Source organism: Lycium barbarum, chromosome 1 (genome assembly GCF_019175385.1).
Source record: "Lycium barbarum isolate Lr01 chromosome 1, ASM1917538v2, whole genome shotgun sequence".
NCBI lineage: Eukaryota > Viridiplantae > Streptophyta > Magnoliopsida > Solanales > Solanaceae > Lycium > Lycium barbarum.
This window is the reverse complement of record NC_083337.1, coordinates 18,274,934-18,300,566: the sequence shown is the minus strand read 5'-3', so window position 1 is coordinate 18,300,566 and position 25,633 is coordinate 18,274,934. Positions and strand designations below refer to the sequence as shown.

At 34.4% G+C, this 25,633-nt stretch overlaps 2 protein-coding genes across 2 annotated transcripts; one reads left to right on the top strand and one right to left on the bottom strand.

Moving 5' to 3' along the window:
- The first annotated feature begins 3,947 nt into the window (after positions 1 to 3,947).
- On the top strand, positions 3,948 to 10,670 carry LOC132632413 (uncharacterized). Its single transcript, XM_060348373.1, has 7 exons — positions 3,948 to 4,121; positions 6,564 to 6,633; positions 6,725 to 6,884; positions 6,995 to 7,076; positions 7,739 to 7,955; positions 8,339 to 8,403; positions 10,243 to 10,670. The coding sequence occupies exons 1-7, from the start codon at positions 4,014 to 4,016 to the stop codon at positions 10,501 to 10,503; spliced, it is 963 nt and encodes a 320-aa protein (XP_060204356.1). The 5' UTR covers positions 3,948 to 4,013; the 3' UTR covers positions 10,504 to 10,670.
- Positions 10,671 to 12,634: 1,964 nt separating this feature from the next.
- LOC132610332 (serine/threonine-protein kinase VIK-like) lies at positions 12,635 to 21,779 on the bottom strand. Its single transcript, XM_060324637.1, has 11 exons — positions 21,525 to 21,779; positions 20,998 to 21,072; positions 16,886 to 16,963; positions 16,661 to 16,755; positions 16,205 to 16,325; positions 15,992 to 16,071; positions 15,258 to 15,320; positions 15,000 to 15,112; positions 14,829 to 14,914; positions 14,462 to 14,580; positions 12,635 to 13,029 (listed from the first exon to the last, which is right to left on the bottom strand). Exons 1-11 carry the CDS (start codon positions 21,777 to 21,779, stop codon positions 12,891 to 12,893), a joined length of 1,224 nt encoding a protein of 407 aa, XP_060180620.1. The 3' UTR covers positions 12,635 to 12,890.
- Positions 21,780 to 25,633: the final 3,854 nt, after the last annotated feature.

Here is a 25,633-nt window from a genome sequence, read left to right as displayed (position 1 = left end):
ACTAAAAAATTTAAAAACTTTGCTATGATTTTTGGTTTCGCTATTGATTCTGATCATGAAGATTCTCTAAATAATGTTATGAAAGACAAGTAGAAATTCACATTATGCAGCAGACTATAGAACATTATGGATATGTGGTGTCCTTTACAATAGAATAAAGAACATTGTGATTCTTTGCCTTGCTTAGTGGTTGGGACTTAAAAGTAATTATATCCTAGTATAGTTGATAACATATATGATTACTCCAAAAAGTGAAGGTGTATTTTTTATATGAAGTGGAGGAAATATTTTTCAATTTCTCAATAATTTGCATATTGTATAAATTTGATGGTTATTAAAACACTCGAGGAAAGAAGAACGTTTTAGTGTATTTATTTGGATAAAACAATTTAAATGATACTATGTACGTAATAATTTTATTAAGATATAAAATATGAATGTAGTAATTCATAGAAATTATAATAATAAAGTTTCCTATTAGTGTTCTTAAACCCGTGCAATTCTTGAATTCTGTTGCAACAGAACAAATGCTTGCACTATCTTTGTTTTACTTATTTGATTTGGGAATATAGTTCTTAGCTTTGTTCAAATGGTCATTCAACTATTCGAATTACCTAGTAAAATCATGTTTCTTTTGTTTGTAACAAAAACATCAACTTAATTATGTCTAATTACACTCTAAAGGTCAGTCATGACTCAACTAGTCAAATACTTCTTTAATCCTCTAAATTATCATCCTTTACCGTGTTTTATTTTTTTAATATTATGATATTTTTTATCTCTTTAATCTATAATATAAACTTAACCATAGAACAAATTTATCTTTTTTATAAAGTAAAAAAGTGAAAAATAATTTTTAAGAATATGTAATGGTTTAGGGGTGGATTTATAATTAAGTTGTTTATTAGGAATGTTTAGTGTAATTTATTGGGGGTTGGTGTGGTGGTGTGCTTTAATTTAATTGTGGATATATCACATGGATTGAATAATTTAATCACTATTATTAGACCTCAAAAAAAAAAAAAAACCATCTTCCAGAAAATATATACAAAGCCTCATTATTGTACAAGTAAGAATTTAAATAAGAGCTAAGAACGCGCGTGCCCCTCAAACCAAAATAGTTACCCGCTCATACCCCCATTACTTTCGTAATCTTAGAAAAAATCAAAAGTATTTACCCGTGATGCCCCCCCCTCCAAAAAAAAAAAAAAATTATGATACAAACATGGTATATAAATATACCGAGATGGTATCATGGAAGACTGCCTTCAGTCCTTCTCTTAGTCCTCCATGATACCGTCATGATGTATAAATATACTGAGATGGTATTATGGATGATTATGTTCATTTATTAAAAAAAAAAAAATCTCGAAAAAAACCTCTATGATACCATCGTCTTATATACATATACTATGATGGTATCATGGAGGATTTTAAGCTATAAGCTACTTTAGATAAGCTAAGACAAACAGGTTTAATTATTTTTTTGGGCTTATTTTAAGCACAAAATGACTTTAAGCTGGTTAGTCAAACACTCAAAAAAGCTGAAAGCAACTTATAAGTCAATCCAAACGGGCTCTAAGAAATGACTTTTAAGTTCCCTAATAAGTAATTTTATTTTAAAATAAGTGATGTTTTTATCTTTTCATTTTGTTTTCAAAATAACTCGTGCTTCACAAAATCAAGAAGACATTAATTTTTTCTTTCAATTTGACCCGCATTTAACTAAATGTAGTTTCAACGATGAAAGATCTACCTCGTTTTCAAGGTATTTGATTAAGGATAAGTTAGTAAAAACGCTTCTTTCTTTCTAAGAGTGAGTAGTTTTTCTTAAGGGGTGCGCTCAAACTAAAACCACCACTTATTATGAAACGGAGGGAGTACATCATATAAATAGAAAAAATTAAGAAAAATATCAAATAATTGAGAAAAAAGATAGATGTGATTCTTGGCTCAAAAAAGATATGCCACATCACCTTTCTTTTCCCAAGCTTTATATATACACATATGCTCCATGTTGGATAAAGTTATGTCTTAAGGAGCCGTTTGGACATGGTTTGAAACCATGAGATAAAATCATGATTTGAAACTATGTTTGGAGATGTAATTTGAATTTCTTAAGTTGTATTTTTTCTTATAGACATAAAAAAATCCACAAGTTGTTAAAATTATCAAAATATTCTCAATTCTTATACAATCTTACCAAATGAGCAAGTCATAATTCATAAAAATATTAATACGCTACTAGAAGGCCTTTCTAAAAAAATATAACATTAATTGATCAAACTTTAGTTCAATAAAAAAGAAAATTTAACATGAATAGTAATGTAACTACTCTTTAATATAATATTCCCATATGGTAGACATAAATAAAGGTTGGTAAATGGTTGGTGGGAGTAATTGTTAAAAATATCTACCAACTTATGGGGTCTTGTTTTACAAAATATAAACTTATGGGTTAAGTTTTATATTTAAATTTTTTGAAACTATGGTTTGAAACCATGAGATGAAATGCATGTCCAAACGCTGATTTCATCTCATGGTTTCAAACCACGATTTCAAATCGCATGTCCAAACGCCTACTAAGTATGTTCCATATTGGATAAAATTATAATCATGATTAAAGAAATTAATTTAGGAATGTTTGCCCCGGAATCGGATAATCAATTAAATTTGTATGCGGGTATAGGATACGTGCTTGAATCTCGATGTATGTTAGATAGAGAAAACGTGTATGTGAAAGCTCTTTAATGAAACGGCTACTGATGACGATTTGTTATGATAGCAATGGGGAACATTTGATGTAAGAAACACAATAATAATGGAAACAAACGGCCTTAGCTGAATCAAATATTGAGAGAGAGATTGGATATGTGAATCCTTCTATTATAAGTGTTCTTGGAAAGTAAAAGGAACCAACCCCCACAAAGGAGGAAGATATGCCCTATTTATAGTGTCACCTCCATGAGTCTCATACAATGGGAAACAATAAAATAATAATAGCAAGGACAGCTCTGCACGGATTTGGTGGGATTAGACTGACGGCGCCGTCTGACACACGTATGGTAGGTAGTTGACTGTGGCAAGACGCTACTGGCGCGTGGCCCGCATGCAACGGCCACACGGACCAACGGCTACTCGGACAAACGGCCATGAATGCTCGGGTCGTCGGGCTTGGATGCTCGGGTCACCGGGCTTGGCCACTACGACAACGTCGAAAGCAGACCTGTCGGTGCCCTTGCCCAGCATCGGCCCAAGCATTGCCCCGATCAAGGGCGAATAGTATCCCTCACATTCTCATTCCTTCCTCTGGTTCTTCGTTCCACCGGTTCGCCTCATATTCACTTTTTGAGAGTTAATTTGACTAAACTTTAAATTTAAGTTGTATTAGATTAACTCAATATTTTAGATTAAAATTTATACATTTGAAAACTACATCAAAAGCACTATTCCCTCCGTCCCAATTTATGTGATATAGTTTGACTAGACACATAATTTAAGAAAGACTTTTGAAACTTGTTGTCTAAAACAAGTCATAGCTATTTGTGTGGTCGTAAGATTTCATTAAGGGTAAAGAGGAAATTTTAAGTTAAATTATTTCAAAATATAGAAATATATCATTCTTTTTGGGACAGACTAAAAAGAAAGTGTATCACATAAATTGGGACATAGGGAGTATTAGATTTACTCAATGTTTTTAGATTAAAATTTATACATTTAAAAACTACATGAAAAATATTATAAGTCGCGACTTTTCTCATATCAATTTGATTAAAAAAATATATCTTAAAATGTTTGTCAACGTTCATTATTTACTGAAAAGTATTACACAAAAGTGTTACCAAGTTATTTTACCAGTGATGCTTAGTGTAATTTATTGGGGGTTGGTGTGGTCGTGACTCGTGTGCTAAAGTACTTGCTAGCTATAAGTTGCTCAAACGTGTAGCTTCCAATTGGACAACAAAAGGCTAAATCAAGAACCAAAAAGTACAGACTCAAACAAGAAGGCAACTATGATAGGAACATCATCCGTATCAGCTCAACAATCCTTAAAGCCAAACGAGATAAATATTCAAACTCTGAATGGAATTCAACAGCTAGCTGAAACTCGTAAATTCAAGGTTCGATCTTTATACATGATATTCCCAAATATATATATGGCTTTTCATCATTTCCATTTTCTTGATCGATCTTCTTCTCCACGTATGATGTTTACGTCAAATCAATAGATATATATACAAATCTGCTACTTTACCATAGCTAGTTAATATAAGTTAAAGGCATAAGCGGTCCTTTTAACTTGTCTGCATCTTTCATTTTTTCCAACCAAAAACTTGTTCCTATCGAACATTTTCACTATTCAAAACTTGTTCTTATTAAACACGTGTCATGCTGTGTATAACACACCTAAAATCAGCGCCTTAAGGGCATTTATTTAGCCAATTTCTTCTTCTTGGTACTCTCTTTGCCACCCCTTCTTCCTTCACCATACACAACCATCTCGCCGTCGCCGCCTCCAATGTCACCACTACTACAATAATCATTTTCTTTAATTTTTCCAGATAAGAAAACCACCTTCTCTTTCTCTCTTTTTTTTTTTTTTTTTAATATTTTTTTACACTTGCCACCTAAGCCATCACCATCCCTGTCTCTCTCTCTCTCCCTCCCTCCCTCTTTTCTGTCATAAAAAGTAAGAACTAAAACCCAAAAACTAGAAGTTACAACTAATAAAAACCAAAAGAAAAGCTTCGGTTAAAGCCTGGATTTTGGTGAGTAAGCATAAGGAAGAGGGAGGGAGAATTGGTACGTGGGGTTGGGGTTCAGAAAATAGGATTTTTATTTTTTGGTTTTTGCTTATAGGTAGTTTTTCTTATTATTTTAGGCTCAAATCCCACATGTCTTCAGTTAATTGTTACTTTGTCACGCATTGGCTAGTGTATTACATACACTTTATTTTTTGGGTGGTTATTAAAAATATATTCAATAGGTATACTTTTTAAGTAGTATTTTGTTCAATAACATGTCTTAAATAAAGTATCAAAGTGAAAGATAAGGCAACGAAAATTAGAAAATTACTATTTTAGACTAATACATTTTTTTGCACGGATTGCCCTTCTTTTAGGGTGGTCTTTAAATTTTGCCCGTCATATTTGTGGTCTTTAAATTATACCCCTCATATTGCTGGTCTTTAATTTTTGCCCTTCGCATTGCAACTCTGAGCGTTCACACAAAAATCATGAGGTTCTGAGTTCGAACCCCCGCTCATGCATAAATTAAAAAAAAAATTGCAAGGCAAGGTTTGGGTCGCGTGTATGTCGGACCCGACATACACTTGTTAAGGAATTACCAAATTTATGCCGGACCCGGCATACTCATGCCTTATGGGCAGACTTGGCATAAGTATGCCGGGTCCGACATAACTTTGGTAATTCCTTAACAAGTTTATGCCGGTGAGAGCAAACTTTTAATGGGCAAACTTTTATGCCGGACCCGGCATAAACTTGTGAAGGAATGACCAAAGTTATGCCGGATCCGACATACTTATGTCAAGTCTGCCCATAAGGCATAAGTATGCCGGGTCCGGCATAACTTTGGTAATTCCTTCACAAGTGTATGCCGGTGGGGGCATAGCGAAATTTAAACTCTGCTTTACTTTTTTTTTTTTAAAATTTTGACCGTGTGGGGGTTCGAACCTGGAACCCATGGGTTTTAGCCGAAGGGCAAAATTTAAAGACTCCGAGGGGCAAAATTTAAAGACTACCCCAAAAGAAGGGCAATTCGCAGAATTGCCCAGACTAATACGTCTATACCAAACACATGCTGTGCTGTAATATCTGGTCCGCCAGAATTAAAAAATTGTAGTACTACTTACATATTTACTGTTCATTTCCTCTAAAATGGGATGATTACAGAGAATAATCGGAGCTGCAAGTAGATGGTTGGTCTTTAGAGTATTAAGGTGCACCTGCAAATTTATAAGGATTATGTTCAAACTGAGGATAATGTAGTAATTATGCAGTTCATGTTGAACTCTATATGTGAAAATTTCATGTGTAGGGCATGAAGGGAAAGCTCACGGGTCCCCGAACCAGGCTTGGGCTTCCCTTAATGGGCCCGGAAATTTTGTTTGTTCTTGTGGCGAGGAGAAAACACGACCAAATGGAAATGGGAAAAAAAGAATTTATGTGAAAATACTTTAAAATATAATTTTTTCCGTAAACGCTATTACTGAGGTTTATTTGCTGATGTAGGATTTATCTATGTCCTCATGTCTTTATAAAAGGTTTGGATCTAGTTGTTATAGTTGTTGTGTTGTATGACTTGAATCTTATTGAAAATTCTAAAGAGTTTCCCAAAAAAATTAGATAAGTTCTGCTTTAACAGCCATAGTAGTAATTATGTATTCGGCAGAGTAAGGCAGTAACTTTGGCACAATATTACATTTGTGTTAAAAAAAAATATTTTAACATGTATAAACAATCTATTAAGAAAATTCACTAAGCTAAAAAATTACGCTCCAGAACTCGTAAACTAAAATTCCTATCTTCGCCTCTGGTCTCCAGGCATGGTTTCTGGATCAGTTTGGAGTGCTTCATGATGGGAAACAACCTTATCCTGGTGCCATTTCGACATGTACGTTTTCATTTCTTAGATTTGATTGATCATTTTGGTGATTAATTAGTTTTTGCAATTGGGTAACTAATTAATGATAATAATTAAGCAGTGGAAAAGTTGGGAACTTATGGTGCAAAGATGGTAATCATTAGTAATTCATCAAGAAGAGCATCTACGACCCTGGAAAAGTTGACAAGCCTTGGATTTGATCCATCACTCTTTGCTGGTGTCGTCACCAGTGGGGAATTAACACATCAGCGTCTTCTAAGGTTACACATTTTACATTTAAAGCAGATACAAGGCAAATTATATTATGATTTAATTCCGTATTTAATTATATTCTCAAGGGTCGTTTTCCGTTACATTTGATTATGGGCAGGAGAGACGACGAGTGGTTTGCCTCTTTAGGAAGATCATGCATTCACATGACATGGAGCGACAAGGGTGCTATCTCTCTCGAGGTACGTAAGGTTTTGCAGCTTGCTCTTATGTGCAGATGTTCAACATTAAAATTCGTCCCTAATCCTATTTAGCAATAGATTAGTGACAGGTCATCAAAAAAATTTGCTAGCTACGAACAATTTAGCTATAGATTTGCGACAAAATTTGTAGCTAATTCCATTTTTTATACTGATTGTTTTTCATGAGTGTTTTGAACCGAAAGAAAATGTTATGTCTTTCTCATTACTAAGTTGTTGGTGGTGTTGGGATCGAAATAACAGGGCGTTATGCGGAAGCTAATAATAACCTTGAACGACGATAAATCGGACAACAAAGAAAATATACTAAAAAGCATAATATTATAATATGATTTGGTCAAGTGACCTACATATTAAAAAACCTAATTTAAAAGAAAGCATTGAAACTATGGAGAGAATAATCTCCCCATAAACAAGACTCTCTAACCGACTACAATGTGGATACTATTGTGTTACGAATGAGAACAAATCTTCTATTTATAGAAGTCTAAATCTTCTCCTACAAGAAAAAGAATAAATATGGTAGAATCCTTTTCCACAAAAAAAATAAAATCTTTTGAAGTAAAAACACGATTATGGTAAAATTCAAATAAGGTAGGAAATTCAGGCAATTCCTAACAGGTGGCTCTGTTTTTTCACTTTAGGGCTTGGGACTAGAAGTTGTGGAAAATGTTGAGGAAGCCGATTTTATTTTAGCTCACGGAACTGATGCATTGGGGCTTTCTTCTGGTGACACACTTGCCATGAATCTTGATGACCTTGAGAAGATACTGGAGCAGTGTGCTGCTAAAAAAATTCCCATGGTGGTAGCAAATCCTGATTTTGCAACTATAGAGCCTGGGAATCCACGTGCTATGCCCGGTAAGAATAAAGTTTTTCTTGCACTCATGCTTGGCTGACTGGTTTATTTGAGGGTGCGCATGTGTCTTCAGAGGCAGATTCAGGATTATTTGAACGCTATGGGTTCGAGTTCAAAATTCTACACATCTCATTGAAATTACTAGGGTTTGAAATGTCTTATAGGCCTGCCACCTGTACCTTCATTTTTATACCCAAGACTAGTGGATAATGGGACCGCTTCTCTATCTTTCTTCACTTAAATATCAGACTTTTATTTATGGCAAGATTCGAAATTGTGACATGCGCCTAGCCTACACATGACTTAAAGCTTGTATCTCATGTCTTTCTCCAAATCTTTAGATTCAGCACCGAGATCCTTCTCTTGAATTATATTTATTTTTCAGGAATATTGGCAGCCACATATGAAAAACTTGGCGGTGAAGTAAAATGGATGGGTAAACCTCATAAGGTAAATCATATTCAAGTTTATTAGTTTCTACTTTTGCGATTAAGGTGCTTCTTCTTGTCAAATCTATGATCTTAAAATTGATTATTAATTTTTATCATAAGGTCCAGGGTGGCCTTTGGGTAAAGTTGCTGAAACTTGGGCTTTAGGCACCCAACTTTTGAAGGCCCCATTTTATATCACAATAGTTATAGTATAAGCTTTTGTTTTAAAAAAAAGTAATATAGATTTCTACTAACAAAAGAATGCACTTTGATTTGACATAAAAGGAGCCTAAAATAAAGCTTGTAACGTGTAAATTTTGTAAATCATGGAATGAAAGTAAAAAAGTAATCATTAGTTTTTCTTTTTACCTTTTCAATTGAAGCAAGACTTTTCATTTCCTTTTATGGGATATGCAAAACTCACTCATTTTCCTAAGCATCAATGAAGACTTCCTCTCTTTTTATATTTTCTTTGTTCCTTCAAGCTTCAAAAAATGTCACTTTAGCAATATTATTCTTGAAACAAGCAAGAGAAAAGTGTGTGCCAAAAGAAATTATTGATCTGCATCTTTTGGATATCAAACATTATTGAAAGTTTATGAAGCAAAAAGTTCTTATTTTGAGATGAAAGTTACTTGAATCATGTTTTGTTTCATCATTTTTTTAGTATTATTTTTCAATTAAAGTTTATTGTGCTAGATTTCTATTACATAGGCATATATTGCTCTTTTATTATTATTAAAGTTTAAATATGTTGATTAGAAAATATGGATTGGGCTAAAATATGGATTGGGCTATTCAAAACTTAAAAGAAAAAGAAAAAAATGAAGCTTTGATGCACTCTAAAAAAGAAGCTCTAATTGAAATGATTGCAGAAATTTGATCCGGTCATGCACGGACATAATTGACGAATTAAACATGATAACATTCATGATCATTACCTTGGATGTTCTTTAAAATATAATAGTCACTCTGATATTGATGGTTTAGACTTATTTTCCGAATTAAAAGTGTTAAGGGAGATAGTACAAGCAGATGATATTACTTTAATCGATAATACTCAATCAAATTAAAATACTTTTTTTTTTTCCGGATGCCTATATTGCCTATAGAATACTGTTAACCGTTCCTGTAAGTTGCCTCAGCGGAAGGAAGTTTTTCAAAACTAAAATTGATAAAATCTTACCTAAGATCAAGCATGTCTCAAGAGAGATTAAATGGATTAGGTATATCACCCATTGAAAAAGAAAAATTAGAAGAAATCGATTATAAGATGATTATTCATAGCTTTGCATCTCAAAAAGCTAGAAAAATAAATTTTAAATAAAAACTATATATTATATAACTTTTTCTTTAAATAAAAATATTAAGGCCTCTTATCGAAATTTGGCTTTAGGCCACCAATAGTGTTGAGCTGCCCCTACATAAGGTCCTATATATGATCTAAAACTGATTGACTCAGGTGCATTTAGAAGTTCATGTCGTCCTATAGAAATAGAAGGTCGTAACATTAGTTGCGTACGATCATATCCTTGAATTGGTGGAATAACATGAACGTAAGTCGTGCTTATGCTAATTATGTACCTTCTTGGGCTGCCCTGAAAAATAATAGCCGGCAAATATATATGTAATATGCATATAATATACATTTTGTATATATTTCTATATATAATATACATATAATATACATAATCAATGTATGTGTTTTGTATAATTTTGCTAGCGTCTGTAATTAATTTTGGCCGACGGTTCAAAAGTGAGAAAATACCAATTATAATGATGCATGACCATTTTTTGTGCTTGTTTAATTTGTCTCAATTGATAATATATCTTCATGAACCTTCGAGCTTCGTTGCAGATAATATACAAGTCAGCTATGGAAATGGTTGGCGTGGATTCCCCTGATTCATGTATTGCCTTTGGAGACTCATTGCACCATGATATCAAAGGTGCAAATGCAGCTGGAATTGCATCTGCATTTATCACATCATGTGGAGTCCATGCTACTGAACTCGGACTTAATCAATTTGGACAAGTTGCAGGTGATGATTCTGTGCGTGCTCTTGCCTTGAAGTACGATGCATATCCTACATATGTTCTCCCTTCATTTACCTGGTGAATTAAGAATTCGGAGGGTTGTTACATATTATTGTATTGTTTTGTTACTTTAAATATAATGTCTGTTTCTATTGTTACTTACATAATATAGTACTCATTCTATTGTTATGTCTGTTGTTGCATAACATTCAAATCCTGGATCGCAATTTCAGTTAACCATATATTTTATGAATAACTCAAATGAAAATTCAAGATCATGCTATTCAAACCCTTGAATCAGAATTGAAGTCAATATCAAGATAGTTAATATTCTTGTTGCAAAGAATCAGAGGAATAGTATAGAGAATGAAAGTTTATAACCTTCATTATATCTTAAAATCAAGTACATTCTTGATTATATTCTTAATGCGAAATTTGGTATCAACAAATGCAAGTTGAGGAAGCAAATTGACATAGCAATCGTAAATTTAATACATTTTCTCTCCAATGTTCTTCAAAACTTTGACAACGCAAAACTCGAATTTGACCAACATGGGGGAAAGCGGTGCATGCTTGTCTTTAACATTTTACATTTTGTGGCAAAAACATGAATAGGCTAATACAAAATACAAGTGTCAAACATCTTGTTGCTACTGCCCTAAGACCTAGTGCTAATACACCAATTAAAGAATGTTTTGATGGACAAACCAAAAAAGAAAAATGATTTACAAAAAGTGAATTAATAAAATAAATTGCAAGGAAAGAGAAGAATAGTCAAAAAAGAATGTCTGAGCCCGGGGACCTCTAGTGTGTGAGATTAGCGTGATAACCAACTACACTACCCAGACTTACTTGTTCACACTAGCGTGATAACCAACTACACCACCCAGACATACTTGTCAAAATATTTACTTGGGCTAATTATTTCTTATCCGGTTAACCACTGTGTGAGGGGCATTTTTTTTTTTTTTAAATCCCCTCCCCCTAGGAGCTCCCACTCGAACTAGCAACCTTCGGGTTGAAAGTGGAGGGATCTTACCATCTGAGTTGCGCAAAATCAATTGTCACAAATTCCTTGATTTTTTATATTACAGATTTATGGGTCAAAATATTATTAGGATAAAGTAAGTAAACAGAAATGAGATAGCACATGCGCCTAATTATCACTAACCATAATATAGATGTAAAAATAAAAATCATCATACGTCGAATTCTTTGTTATCTTTCTTCTAAGTTCGGTAGTACTAGATATTGGAATATCCATCAAATAATTATCAACGTTTCCTTGTGCACACGCACCTAAACCTTGATATACCCCCCTAAAAATATTCAGTCAACAAATGCGCCTCAATGCATTTCAAAGAGAAACAACAAAGACTCAGTGTAAATAGCATTTCACCCCTAACGACAAACTTGACTGATTCTTCAATATCGGCTTCATTCTAGCCATGAATAGATTAAAAAAACCTCATGTTCAGCTTGTTGTCTTCGTAGAATCGAAAATGAAGTTTTCATTATATACATTGTCCGATTAATTGTTTCCGATTTAAAAAAAGAATATCCCAATTGTACTGAACTTTCCATTTCTGAAATAGATTAATCATGTAAGTAGAACCCATAGGACCAATTACATCCTCAGAATATTTGACAAAGGAATTTGCCTAACTTCCTAAACAACCTATTATCTTGAATTGTCTATGCCTTCCTTTTACAAGGGCAAGGTTCTTTACTGCTCAACATAAATGGGGACAACAAAAGTTCTAAAAGAATTAATAGATCAGTTTTTGGATGTAGATATGACACATTCTTACTAGTCTTCTTTGGTTTTGACCCATGTATAGGAATAAATCTGTTGGTCTCATAAGCATCTTGCAAGTTAAATATCAACTAATTTTTCACAATTAGTCTGGCCATTCACCAAATTTAGAAGGGAACTGTTATACACTCAACCTGTGCCTTTTGATATGTTGAGTATTTCTGTTTCAGTATTTGATATAGGACAGTGAGATATGTTAAAGTGGGAATCATCTCATTCAAAAAAGATTAAGCTACAGATATATAGCAGAGTTCTGTTTACTTAATTATGTCCTCAAGATGCCCTTCTTGTATGGACATTAATTTTTTTATGAGCCAAGCATGTTATTGCAGGTAAAAGTGATTTACAGGTACCTTTTGTAGCAACTAGCAAGCATGGACTGTTAACTTGGGAAACATGGTAACTAACCTGTTATTGCAGGAAATATTATATTAGTGTAAATTTTTAAAAATGTTGGTGCATACAAGTTAAACTAACAAAATTTGCTGCAAACTCATATCCTTTCAGGAAGTATTCCCTTGTAGATATTTCAAGACAAACTTGCACTTTATTTATGTATTTTCAGATCTGAAAGGGCTATGCAGAAGCTCCTTTGTAACCAGATAAATGAAATGCAATAAGAGATACGTCGAATCAGCTTAAGATGATTCAACTTATAATATCATACAGCTACTGCACGTTCCCAACACTATCTTCTCTTGCACACTCCCGTGGATTTTCTCAAGCCGATCAATTATTTCTTGAAATGAGGGTCTACGATCAGGGTTCTTGTGCCAGCATTCACGAAGCAGCCTGCATACAGTGTCATGTCAGTTTCCGTTCTGTCTCCATGCAAGTCTCTAATTTTCTATCAATTTAGTAAGGATATTTTACATTATTATAATTTAGCCTATGGTAGCAGATTAGCTATTATGTTCACGAGTCTACCGAGTAGTGGTCATAACTCATAATAGGGATTTACCTGTAATTACTTCATAAATGACTTGATTGCGTAAATATTTTCACACTTTTAGTGCTTAGAACTTAAACTCGATTTTCGACATGCTGAAGGAAGCTGAGATTGGCTAATAAGAAAATTTTAAGGAAGAAATACCTAGGCACTCGATCATATAAATGCTGCGATGTACAGCAATTAGAAAGCAAGTGGTTTTAGCAATAAAAATGGGCATTATGGATAAGCTTATAAAAGGAGTAACATTTTATGTGATTGCAGTGCCTACCTAAGATTTTCTACGCACATAAAAAGGAGTTACCAACTTGACACCCGGAAAGAAGGTAAAAGAAAAATTGATACTCCACACAAAGGGTCTTGCCTAGTGGTCAACAAAATGGATTGAGAACCATGAGGTCTCTCATTCAAATCCCAACGGAGGCAAAAACATTTATTTTGTTCCCATCTGTCCAAACCTTGGTGGACAGTTACCCGGTGCCTGTGTTGGTAGGAGGCAGGTACCCCGTGAAATAACTCAAAGTGCACACAAGCTGGCTCGGACACCACGATTATCGGAAAAAAAATAATAAAAAACTTGATACTCCATTAATTATGGGAACCAAAAGCTGAGAAACAAACAGCCACATTTACTTCCTCAATTAAACTGGCTTCCAGATTCTTGCCACAGAAAAAGAATCTGAGAAGTACTACTGCCTACAGAATTGCAACCTCTTTACCCTTATTTTCCTAGAAACAGAAAACAAGGTAAATACATTTTTCTTTTTCCTGTTGTATGATTTAGACAATAAAAACAAAGAAGCAATAAGCAAAAGAGAGGTTGGAACAAATTAGCATTCGTTTTTGTTTTCTTTCTAAAACTCATTCCTTTACAACTGAAGAATGTGAGTCATTAATTTGATTCTATTCACAAAATAGTTTCTTTCAGCTCAAAATATAAGGAAATGTTTCCATGATTTTGCAATCCAAAGAAAATTCAACATTAGCACACATTTTTTCAGCAAAAGTACATAATCAACACACGCTCACACAACTTTCAGTAAGCCACTTCAAAAATACTATACTTTCACTTTCCTCAAACGTTGAAACGCAAAATGCAACACCACTGAAACTTAAAACAACCAAGAGATCCGCATTCCTAAAGGACCCTACATCATTTGGACACTACAAACTATAACAGTTGGACTTCGATGATCACCACATAGCCATAGTTCTTGTTAGCAAAATAGGAAAACTGGTAAGCCTTGAAAATGCAGCAAAAATCAAATAACCTACGTCTTGATTTGCTCAGGAAATATGTATGACACAAGATGTGGCCGATAATCTTCGTATGCTGTCTTATCTGCCACTTGTTCTGGGGAGTCCTCCCTATTTGATGGTCCTCCTAAGAACATCTGTAGTACAGAAGCATATGCTAACGTTTACTTTATACTTAAAAGAAACAATGTCGCAAGGCCAAGAACATGCTGATATAAAAATTGATCAAAATATGTGTGGATTGTTTCCCTAGCTATATTTATGGTTCGGGCCTAATTTCCCCCAGCAAGATTTGAGAACACAAGGTACCAATTTGGCATCTAATAGGTGTAAGGCAAACTTTTCATAATATGCGAGTAAATGTAAGCATGTAAGTTCACCTCACCTCGTGGACGATTAGAGCAAATGAAAAGACATCAACACTCTTCCCATATGATTCTCGACGGTAAACTTCTGGAGCCATGTATCGATCTAAATAATTATGGATATAATTATGTTTCGGAAGTCGACTATCAAAGGAAAAAGAAATGCAGATTAGCTCAGTAATACACTGTACATGATCCAGTCCCTCCAGTCATTTTGTAACCATAAGAATCCTTCTGTTGTGCAATTTTACTGAGTCCAAAGTCTGTGACTTTAAGACGCCCTGCTTCATCCTGCAATACATTTCTGCAGGAGTAGAAAGTTGATTTATAGCTGTACATAAATACTAAATTTGAATGATAATAGTATTTTGTACTCCCTGGATTGACAAGTACCAATAGGTTTGATGCGTGTGAGCTGAGTTAAATGTAGCTAGTGAAACTGCAAGTACCTAGGAGTCAAATCCCTATGGATAACAGCATGAGGCTTATGCTGATGTAGATAATTCATTCCTCTGCAAATGCAAACAGAGAACTTAGGGTATAGCTGCCTTAAAGAGTACATATAGTATGAAATAACCACGAATGCAAGGCTGACAAGTATTTAAATGTTTTAGAAGACATTTTCATAATGAGGAGCACCGGACTGAAAATAAATAACCAAAAATTACTTCCGCTATTATGTAAACGAGGTGGAGAAGAAGATCCATCTTTTTGGCAGTTGATACTCGCATTAAAAACCTTTGAGGATTCCACTTAGTAGTCTACACCTTTGAACATCAGAGCACCTTTCTACCTAAGGTTGATACTCGCATTAAAAACCTTTGAGGATTCCACTTAGTAGTCTACACGTTTGAACATCAGAGCACTCTTTAATAAGCACATATTACATATATCAATTAAGCACTCGGCTATAAAGAATCTGATCCATATGATTAGTCAAATGTCTCTTGGCATAAGATGCATAATAAGGTTAAAAACATTAACTCATTTTCTCTTTCCAGCTTAGTAATTGCACATAGTAGATGAAAACTTAATGATTGAATTTATGGAAAAGAAATTACAAATAATAAACTGAAAAAAGGTGCAAAGTTGAGTGAAAACCAAAGAAACAGAAATGCAGGTAAATTGTGCAAGTGACATGTAACACTTGAATTGTAGGCTGACTTGTCATTGAACCTTATACCTTGCAATATCTAATGCATAAGCAACTGCTGTCAGTGGATCAAGTCTTCCTTTCTTTCTCAATTGGTCATACAAGCTTCCCTAGATTAAAAATTTGTAACAATATCAGTGTGAGCATTACTAAAAGCTCAGGTCCTCATATAATCACATATATTTCAAAGTTACTAGGAATATCACGTGATCAGAGTGCTCCTGAACATCATACAAGACTTACATTTCGAAGATACTCAGTAAGGAAGATCAATCGATCAGATTGCTTTAGAACGCCGAGAAACTGCACAATATTGGGATGGCGCAACTTTTGCCACAATGCCAGTTCCTTCAGAAAAGCATTCCTGTGAAGCTCACAATTATGGATGTTATGAGTTCAAATGTCATATTAATCCAAATTCTGGACAAAAAAAATATTGGAGATCCAAAGAAGCCATAAAATTATGGACACGATCGGAGTCAACAACTTGGCAAAGAACCTTTTGGCAAGCATTTCACATATAACCTGGAGTGAAATTATCTCCGTGGTAGTACAGTTGGTTCTTAGTGAAACTGAGGATATACAAGACCTTAGAAGTGATAGTAAAGGATAAGAAAGATCATAAAATAGTCAACCACTTCCAATCAGTTGCTTATGTGATGTTTTAACTACAGCTTTGTAAGAAATCAGTAAACTTACTTCACCATTGGGTTTGATGCAATGGAAGCACGAATAGTTTTTGCAGCAACTTCTGTACCTCGCCACTTTACTAAATAAACTTCACCATATGCACCCTGTTATTCGCAATCTCATTCATTAATAGTTAAAAAAAATAAAAAAATTATAAAGTGAATTGACATATTAAAATTTAAAAGAATATAGTCAAGTTGATATTTGCCTTGGATTCTGGGTAAGAGAAATTACTTCTCCAATTAGAGTTGCATTCTTCATGTCCACTTCACCATGACCAATTATACAACATGGTGTATCAGAGTCACCCAACTACGTCAAGCAAAAGGAATTGAAGGTAAAAAGAAATGTTATCATACAACATTTTCAGGAAATTCATATTATCTAACACTACCACAAAAATAAAGATGACATCGTGGTAAAGAACATGCAGTTCTGACAAGGATCCTATCTACATCAACTTTTCCAGAAGGCATACGCACGACTTCAGCCTGTCCTCTTCTCCTGCTGGGGATTATTGTTACTTATCCTCCTTTATTTATTCTCAAAATTATAAGCTAGCTGATCACGAGATTATCTCACATGGAATTGGTCAAATGAGTTGGGATCCAAAATAAAATTCATGATCACAGAAAATGGATGTCATGCACGGCTCATAGGATATCATGATTCAAAATCCTACATATAAAGTCACTTAAAGTAAAACAAAAGAAGAAGAAAGAAAAGGAAACAAGGAATATGCCACACAGATATTAACACTGTATAGATCCCCTAATTCATTCACTATACTGAAAGAAACCCCACAACCAGCGATTGAAGCTACTTTTGTTGCATAAACACTATTGACAGAATAATCTCCTCCAAAACAATGCTCTCTAGATGACTACATTGTGGATGCTATTGTGTTGTGTATGAGAAGAATAAATCTTCTAGAAGTCCGAAACTTCTCCTCCAACAAAGAAAACCTTTTCTACCAATAAATCCTTTTTTAAGTAAAACACAATTATGGTAGAATCCAAATAAGGTAGGAAATTCAGGACAAACCCTAACAAGTCCCACATTGAAATTGGAAATTCAGCTACTGACGGAAGGAAATAATGGAGTTAGACACATGATTTTTAGTTGTTTTGGTTATAACTGTGAATGGGAAGGCTAGTTGTTAGTTGAACAGGAAACAGGAAACCGCCAACTCTGTTGTATTTAAAAGGGAGGTTTATCATTGTGTAAATAATTGATGGTTTTGGCTAATAAGCTCTCTCTCTCTGAGTTCCTTTATTGCGTTTGGTTCTGCCGGTTAACTCTAGCCAGTCTGCTGGAAAATCCGTTCAAGATCCATTCTTGCATTTGGTTCCTAGGGATTTTTCATTTCTTTTGATTCGTCTTGTATCACTTTTGATGACACTAGCTGGTGGAATTTTTGACTTGTTTCTTTTTGATTGTTAAAGGAAGAAACTTAAAGAAGATTTGTAAATACACCAATTGTTGGGTGGACAAACAAAGTACCATATCGGTAGCTGAAAAGAAAAATGAGCCACTTATCAGTTGTTGGATATTCTTAATGATGTGATGGATATTCTTAATGATCAATGCAGGCTTGGCCCAAAGCGGACAATATCACATCATGTTAAAGAGTATCTTTGGGCCGTTTAGCCAACAACTGGTATCAGAGCCAATGGTTTGGCGGGACGAGTATGAAGATGGCGGAGTGTGGCGTGGGGCCCGTCTTAGTGCCTTTGCCCGTCTATGGGCCGGTTTACGACCTTTATTCGTAGTTTTGAAGACGCATATACATCCTTTGGGCTTCGGTGACCGTAAATACTCTGACGATGTGGGTGACACTTGACATGTTGAGTCTCTGACCCCCCGTGAGTTATGGTAATGAATCATGTGGAACTTAGTTCGAGGGGAGATTGTTGAATGTGCGAACAAAGTACCACATTGATAACTGAAAAGAAAAAGTAGCTACTTATAAGGTGTTAGATACTTTTAATGATGTGAGGCCTTTTGGGGAAAACCGTGTGGGTTTAATCCAAAACGGACAATATCACATCATGTTAAGAGTATCTTTGGGTCGTTTAGCCCAACACCGATCACAGGCATATATGATTTAGAATCCATATATTTTATATACTATTGTTCCCTTTGAAAAAACGCTATTAGCCAATATGTAGGAATTCACCAAGTAGGGAATTGTGAGGACAGTAAAGCAAGGCGACAAGGAACTTGTGATGGTGTTCTCACTTCACCAAGTAAAAAGCAGTTTCAAAATCATGCACTAAAAAGGAAAGAGCCGCTGAGAAGAGGGGACGGAGATCCTATACACAGAGTGGACGATGCAATAATGTGAAACCTATAAAGGGGGGAAGATCGAGAACACAATTCAATATCTCAACAACTTAACTACTGGGAGACTTTTCAAGTTATAGGAACATTAGCTTTGTGTTTACTTGTTCAGTAAATACACATAGTTCTAGAACTGTTGGTTCATAGAAAATCAACAAAGGATCTTTTGACCCTGCAAGTTCATTTCTCAGCTTTTTATTTTTAAGTTTTTGGTTATGTTTCCAGTGTTCACTTCATCCAGTGTATGTTCAACTGTTTCAGGAGGTTTATTTTTATCTTAATAAATTGGTTGTTCATATTGTATTTGCTTTGTTATTAATGAAGTTTTTGTTCATGTACCAGTTCCTACGACTGACTGTTTGAAAGATTTTTTTTTAACTCCTTAAACCAAAACACACGGTAAGAAAGAACCGCAGTTAAGTTTTTTGAGCATCAACAACTTCGTTACAAAAATTAGGCTATAGAATTCTTTATCTTAGTTAAATAATCCTATCATCACTACTAAGATATTCACCAAGAGTAGACATAATTAACCATGTTGAATGTGTGAGCATCTCATTTAAAAGTTTAAGCTATTAGGGAAAGCACACTTTTATTTGTAGGAGATTTGCCCAAATAGGATGATTTGAGGCTATTGTTTGTAGTTTGTCCCCCCGTAAGGAGGTTTTGCATAAATATGTTAGCACTAAACACCCGAATAAAAGAAAAATTACATTTGTTCAATTGTTTACATGTTTTGATAGGTGGGGCATAACTTTGGTGATATCTTCAGTCTATCTATCTTGTTAAATTGTTCACAAGCTTCGCCAGACAGAGCATAACTTCGGTACTATCTTCAATTTACCTATCTTATTAAATTGTTCACAAGTTTTGCAGGGTAGGGCATAACTTTGGTACTATGACTACTATCTTCATTCTATCTATCCTTTAAATTGTTCACAAGTTTTTTCCCGTAGGGCATAACTTTGGTACTATCTTCATTGTACCTACCTTTTTAAGTTTTGTCACAAGTTTTATGGACAAATCTTACCTTGTTCACAAGTTTTGTCGGGTGGAGCATAATGCTGATACTATCTTCATTCTACTCATCTTGTTAAATTGTTCACAAGTTTTGATAATGGGCAAATCTTGCATGTATTGTTTAATTGTTCACAAATTTAGCTAGACAGACAAAACTTGGTACTAGCTTCATTCTACCTATCTTCATTGCTTGTGTTGCTGGATGGACAAAACTTGGTACTATCTTTATTCTACCAATCCTTTTAAATTGTCTACAAGTTTTGTCGGATATGATAAATCTTGTTTGTGTTTTCCAATTGTCCATTCTTTAAACATTTAGTTTCTTGCAAATCTTTTGTTTATAATTTATCAAAAAGGCTTAGTAGAACTCTCATTTCTAAAGTTCCTTTTTTTGTGTGTCAATATATTGCAAAGAGAAATTTAATTATTTTTCAGTATTTAATAAGGAATAACTTAACAACTCCAAGAATGAGACTCGACTGTTTCTTTGAACTAAAAGAGCCTTTCTTCAAGGATGAATCTTTTCACCGTTCCATTTTCAACCGTATGGATTGTCAACAACTAATTATTAAGTAAACAAATATGATTTTCTTACTTTTGCAATTAAAACATACCAAAAGGAAGGAGGAGGAGGAGCAGAGTGTGGAGATGGAGCATAGGTATATATTTGAAAAACTTCTAAAATTAGGACAAAGCTTAGACACCAACTCACAAAAAGGACACCTAGTCAAATTTTCTAATTTAATTATATCTTCAACACGCTCCTTCACGTGCTAGCCTAATTCTTTCTCATGGGTCAAGCATGCGTAATTGCCTTTTGATAGTCAATATTAAAGGAGAGTTTCTTTTTCAACCATGTATAGCAAGAAACGCAAATTACCCATTCTATTTCCTAGCAGTATTGTGAGACAAAATTAAGATAGCATTGACAGTATACAGTGGTTACAGTCATATGAATGAGAAAAAAAGTTTAAGACATATACCGGATCATATCCATCATGTGCCTCTAGAATCTTGCAGACATCCTCGTGACCAAAGTTACGGGCATCAGAGAGTGGCTGCACGAGATTTTGATCAATGCTTACACTAATCAATTTGTTGAGAAACAAGCTAAAGTCCCATATTATAGCCTTAATAAGATTGTCCGAATAAAAAAGAACAAAATGGGAATCACATATCCTCAAGTAAATTGTTGTTATAGCTTGGAAGCAAACAATACTACTCCGTGCCACTATATTCAGGCACTTTACTATCTCATTTGTAATCATCTTTATTCCTTCTTTGAGTTTTGAATTGCTGATAAATTTCACATTTACAGCTCATCAGTTAGTGTATAGTTGTATAATACAGTCAGAAATAACAAAAATGTTACTAAATGACAACAGACAATATAGTCTATCCAAATATTGTTTCAACAACATAACACGGTACAATAAAAACGATTGTGAAACAACAATCAACTGATCAAGTGTAAAGGTAATTCATTTTAATTGCAATAAGTGCAACTTACAGTTCGGCCCCAGCGATCTATGGAGTTTACATAAGCTCCTTTCTTAAGAAGTAGAACAACAATCTCTGCACAACCTTCAGAGGAAGCTAAATGAAGTGCTGTTCTCTTATCATAGTCAACCAGATTGGGTTCCACTCCCTTTTCAAGCTCTTGTATCACACCCTCTTTGTCACCAAGACCTGAACAGTGCAGAAGACGATAAGGACCTCCTGGTTCCATTCTTTGAGGTAGCATCTGCTTATCAAAATGTACCATTAACCAAAGTTAGTTTGTCTGTAAGAAAAAACTTCTCTATACAATCGACAAGAAGCAAGGGCAACGTGGAGACAACATCCATTATGGCAAGTAGGGGTGGAGACACATTGGAATTGGATCACTTCGTCCAGAAATTCAATTAAATATATGGATGTATATATAATTTTTTATAAGAATAACATGTATTTTGCACCGTTTAAAAAGTAACGAGAGTAATATCAATTTGGGATAGAAAGTAAAGCCTTGGAACCCCACAACTCTCAGGCTCAAATGCATATACAAGACGAATTGTGATAATAAATTGATACCACTTGCATATATTCTTGCATATGTCACCGATAGGAAGTGTTCCCTAAAATACTGCTCCATTTGAAAATTTTAATTTGTTAGCTAGATAATCTCAGCCAAACTTAAAAGTCCATTATATGGGTATGTGATGTGGTTTTCCATTTTTTCCTTAAACAGAATGGAGCATTGAGTGGCTGGAGGCTCTCAATCTCTCTACAAAACCACCTTCTTTTTACATGCTATTTACATGCTGGGCGAGACAGACCTGGAACAATCCAAGCATGTTATGCATAGGGAAGTTTTACGAAAAAATTAAGGAGTCGATTATGTGATCTAAGGGAAGCTCATTATATTCTCCTTATGATATTTACTCGATAAATTGTTAATTTACTCACAAATACACTCCTATATCTCAACTCTAAATAATTAACTCCCTTATAAAATGGACCATATAACTAATATTTGTGCAGGATCTCTAAAACATTGACGAGTTAAAATCATGATTCTGAAATACAGGGGCATATCTGCAACTCGCTCGTATTACAACAGATTTACTGCAATATATATGTGTGTGTGTGTATCAACAACAATAACAACATACCCAGTGAAATCTCACAAAGTGGGGTCTGGGAAGGGTAGAGTATACGCAGACCTTACCCCTACCTTGGGAGGTAGAGAGGTTGTTTCAGATGACCCTCGACTCAAGGACAGGCAATGCAAAGCAGTACAAAGAAAGAAATAACGAGAGTGAATAAGTCATAGAAAAATACTATAAAAAGCATGATAGAGCAGTATGGAAAAAAGGGAGTCGTAACTACCACAAATTAATACGATAATCGAACTACAAGAAATAACATATAATAGTGGAACTCGAAGGAAAGAAACTACAAGAGTAATACTATGACTACAAGTACCCAAGAATACGCGTGACAATGCTCAACTACCCACTAACCTTCTACCTAATCCGTGTCCTCCATAACCTCCTATCTAAGGTCATGTCCTCAGTAAGCTAGAATTGCACCATGTATTGTCTAAACACCTCTCCCAATACTTCTTCGGCCTACCTCTACCTCTCCTGGTACCATCCATAGCCAACCTCTCATACCTCCGCACCAGGGCATCCATGCATCTCCTCTTCACATGCCCGAACCATCTCAGCCTTGCTTCCCGCATATTTTCCTCCACAGAGGCCACTCCCACCTTGTTCCGGATATCTTCATTTTAATCCTATCTCTTTATTTATTTTTTATGACAAGAGAATCCGCAGCCGCTAACCTCTTCGGGTGTGCACAGGGTAAACTCCACTCCTGTGCAATAGCCCGCATATCACACAGGAGAGATAACCCGCACTAGGCAAGCCCCGTGCGACGAGCTCAACCTAGAAGGCAAATCCCATTTTGTCGTAGGCAAATCCTATCACTTTATGTGTGTATATATAAATCCAGCAAAAGAAACAAAGTTTTGAAAGACTAAAAAGACAACAAAAAGTTACTTTTGTCTATGAGAACACCAAGGCCCGTTTGGTTGGTTTGTAAGGAGAACAAAATACCACATAAAACTCAGCATAGCTCTTACATTGTTTGGTTACCATTTTGCCTTTTGTCATAATTAATACCCACATTAGTTATACGAGAATTTATTTATTATTTTATGCAGGATAAAAATGTAGGATAAAAATGTGGAATAAGAATACGAGAATTGCAATACATGGATTAGAGCTACTTAATTGAAAAAATGTCATCATTTCAAACTTATATCTTTCCTTTTCCTCAAATACTTGAAAATTCTAGATGAATCCTTGGATCACAATTTTCACATTATTACTCTTTGCATTACACTCCATGCATTACTAATTAGTCCACTTGAATAGGAACAAAACGACCCCATATACAAGTCCCAAGGCGGACCTAGAGTAGAATATACGGGTCTACAGAACCAATTGCTTTTGCTCAAACCTTTCATATATATTAAGAAATTCCCTAAAATCCACGGGAACTAGTTATTATTGTAAATTAATTTAAAGTCTTTATTGAAACTCATAAACTTCAAATTCTGGATCCGCCTCTCTACATGCGGAGATTGTAATCCAATAAAAATAAAACAAAACAATCAAAACGTAAAAAAAATTCTCACAACAATCCCAAGCCAAAAACTCACAAATAATTATGGGATAACAATCCCTCAACTATGGTGAAAATTGTCAGCTAAACACCTAAACTATCCTATTACCACTCTGAACTTAATTTTTCCGTATTATTTAGACCCCTAAACTATGCAAGGGTCCTATGAAACAGAAACAAAATGTTTTTCTAGTCCAAAACACACTGACCTTGGGAGGAGACGAATGAAGCTCGTCCTCGTCCATGAGAAAGAAAAAACTGTATAACCCTATGACCAGAACCAGAAATAAAGAATAGTTTTGTGTACATGAGAAGTGTGCAAAGGAAACTGAGGAGTTTATATAGAGTCTTCATGGTGATGAACTTTGGGAACAAAATTAAAAAGGGTGACAGTAGACGACGGAGATGACAAGGAAAATATGGTGCATTGGTCTTCGACTAGACCGATTGATCGAGACACAAATGATCCTTCGATCCTATTTAGAATGGAAGCTTGAAAATACCGGAACGCTTACGATAAACAAGTGGTTAGAGATATGCACCTGTTAGTAATATATTAATAAGTGAATATAGGTATTATTTTATGTAGATACTCCATTAGTTATGCATGTTTAGTTATTATTAGTTATTCCATCTTTTGTCCACCATAAAATAATATATAGATTATCTCATAGCTTATATATATATTGGTTATACGGGATTCTAAATTGCAAACCAAACACTGGACTTATTTTATACATGAATAACTCAGCTCATAACTAGCTACAAAACACAACATTACTTATGCAAGATTTTAATACATGAATAACTTACTCTAACCAGCTACCAAACGACCCCTTACATTTCGGCACTTTTGGGTTTCAATTGCAGCCAATCTTTTGGAAAATAACCTATCCAACTCAGGTCGAAAATCAATTTTACCAAAATCAACCACTCTTTTACAAATCAGATGAAATTGAGGTGAATTAACCAATTAATTGATTAATTAAGCTTCTTGATTGAACAAAATAAAAATATTTATTTGAGGAAATGGACTAATTATAATAATTAAGTTATAAATGACCTTGGTTGATAATCCAAAATACAGGAACAATCAAACACTTGTTTTCTATATAAATTGATTTTATTTTAGGTAAATATGTTTAAAATAATATATGATTAGCTTATATAGAAATAATTAGTAATAAAAAATATCTAAAAGTATTTATGCATATATTAGGATATTTTGTCAAATGAAATGGCAAAATAGCACTCAAAATAATTTAGAAAATATAGTTGACGATATAAAATAGTTATTTCACTCTGTTTGATGTTCAAAAAGGTTGATTAATTAATTAAAAATGTGGGGGCAAATTTGGGTGTCAACAACATAGGAGTAATTTATTTTTCTAGTTACTAACATATAGGACCCGTTTGGATATGATTTGAAATCAGGTTGATTTGAAA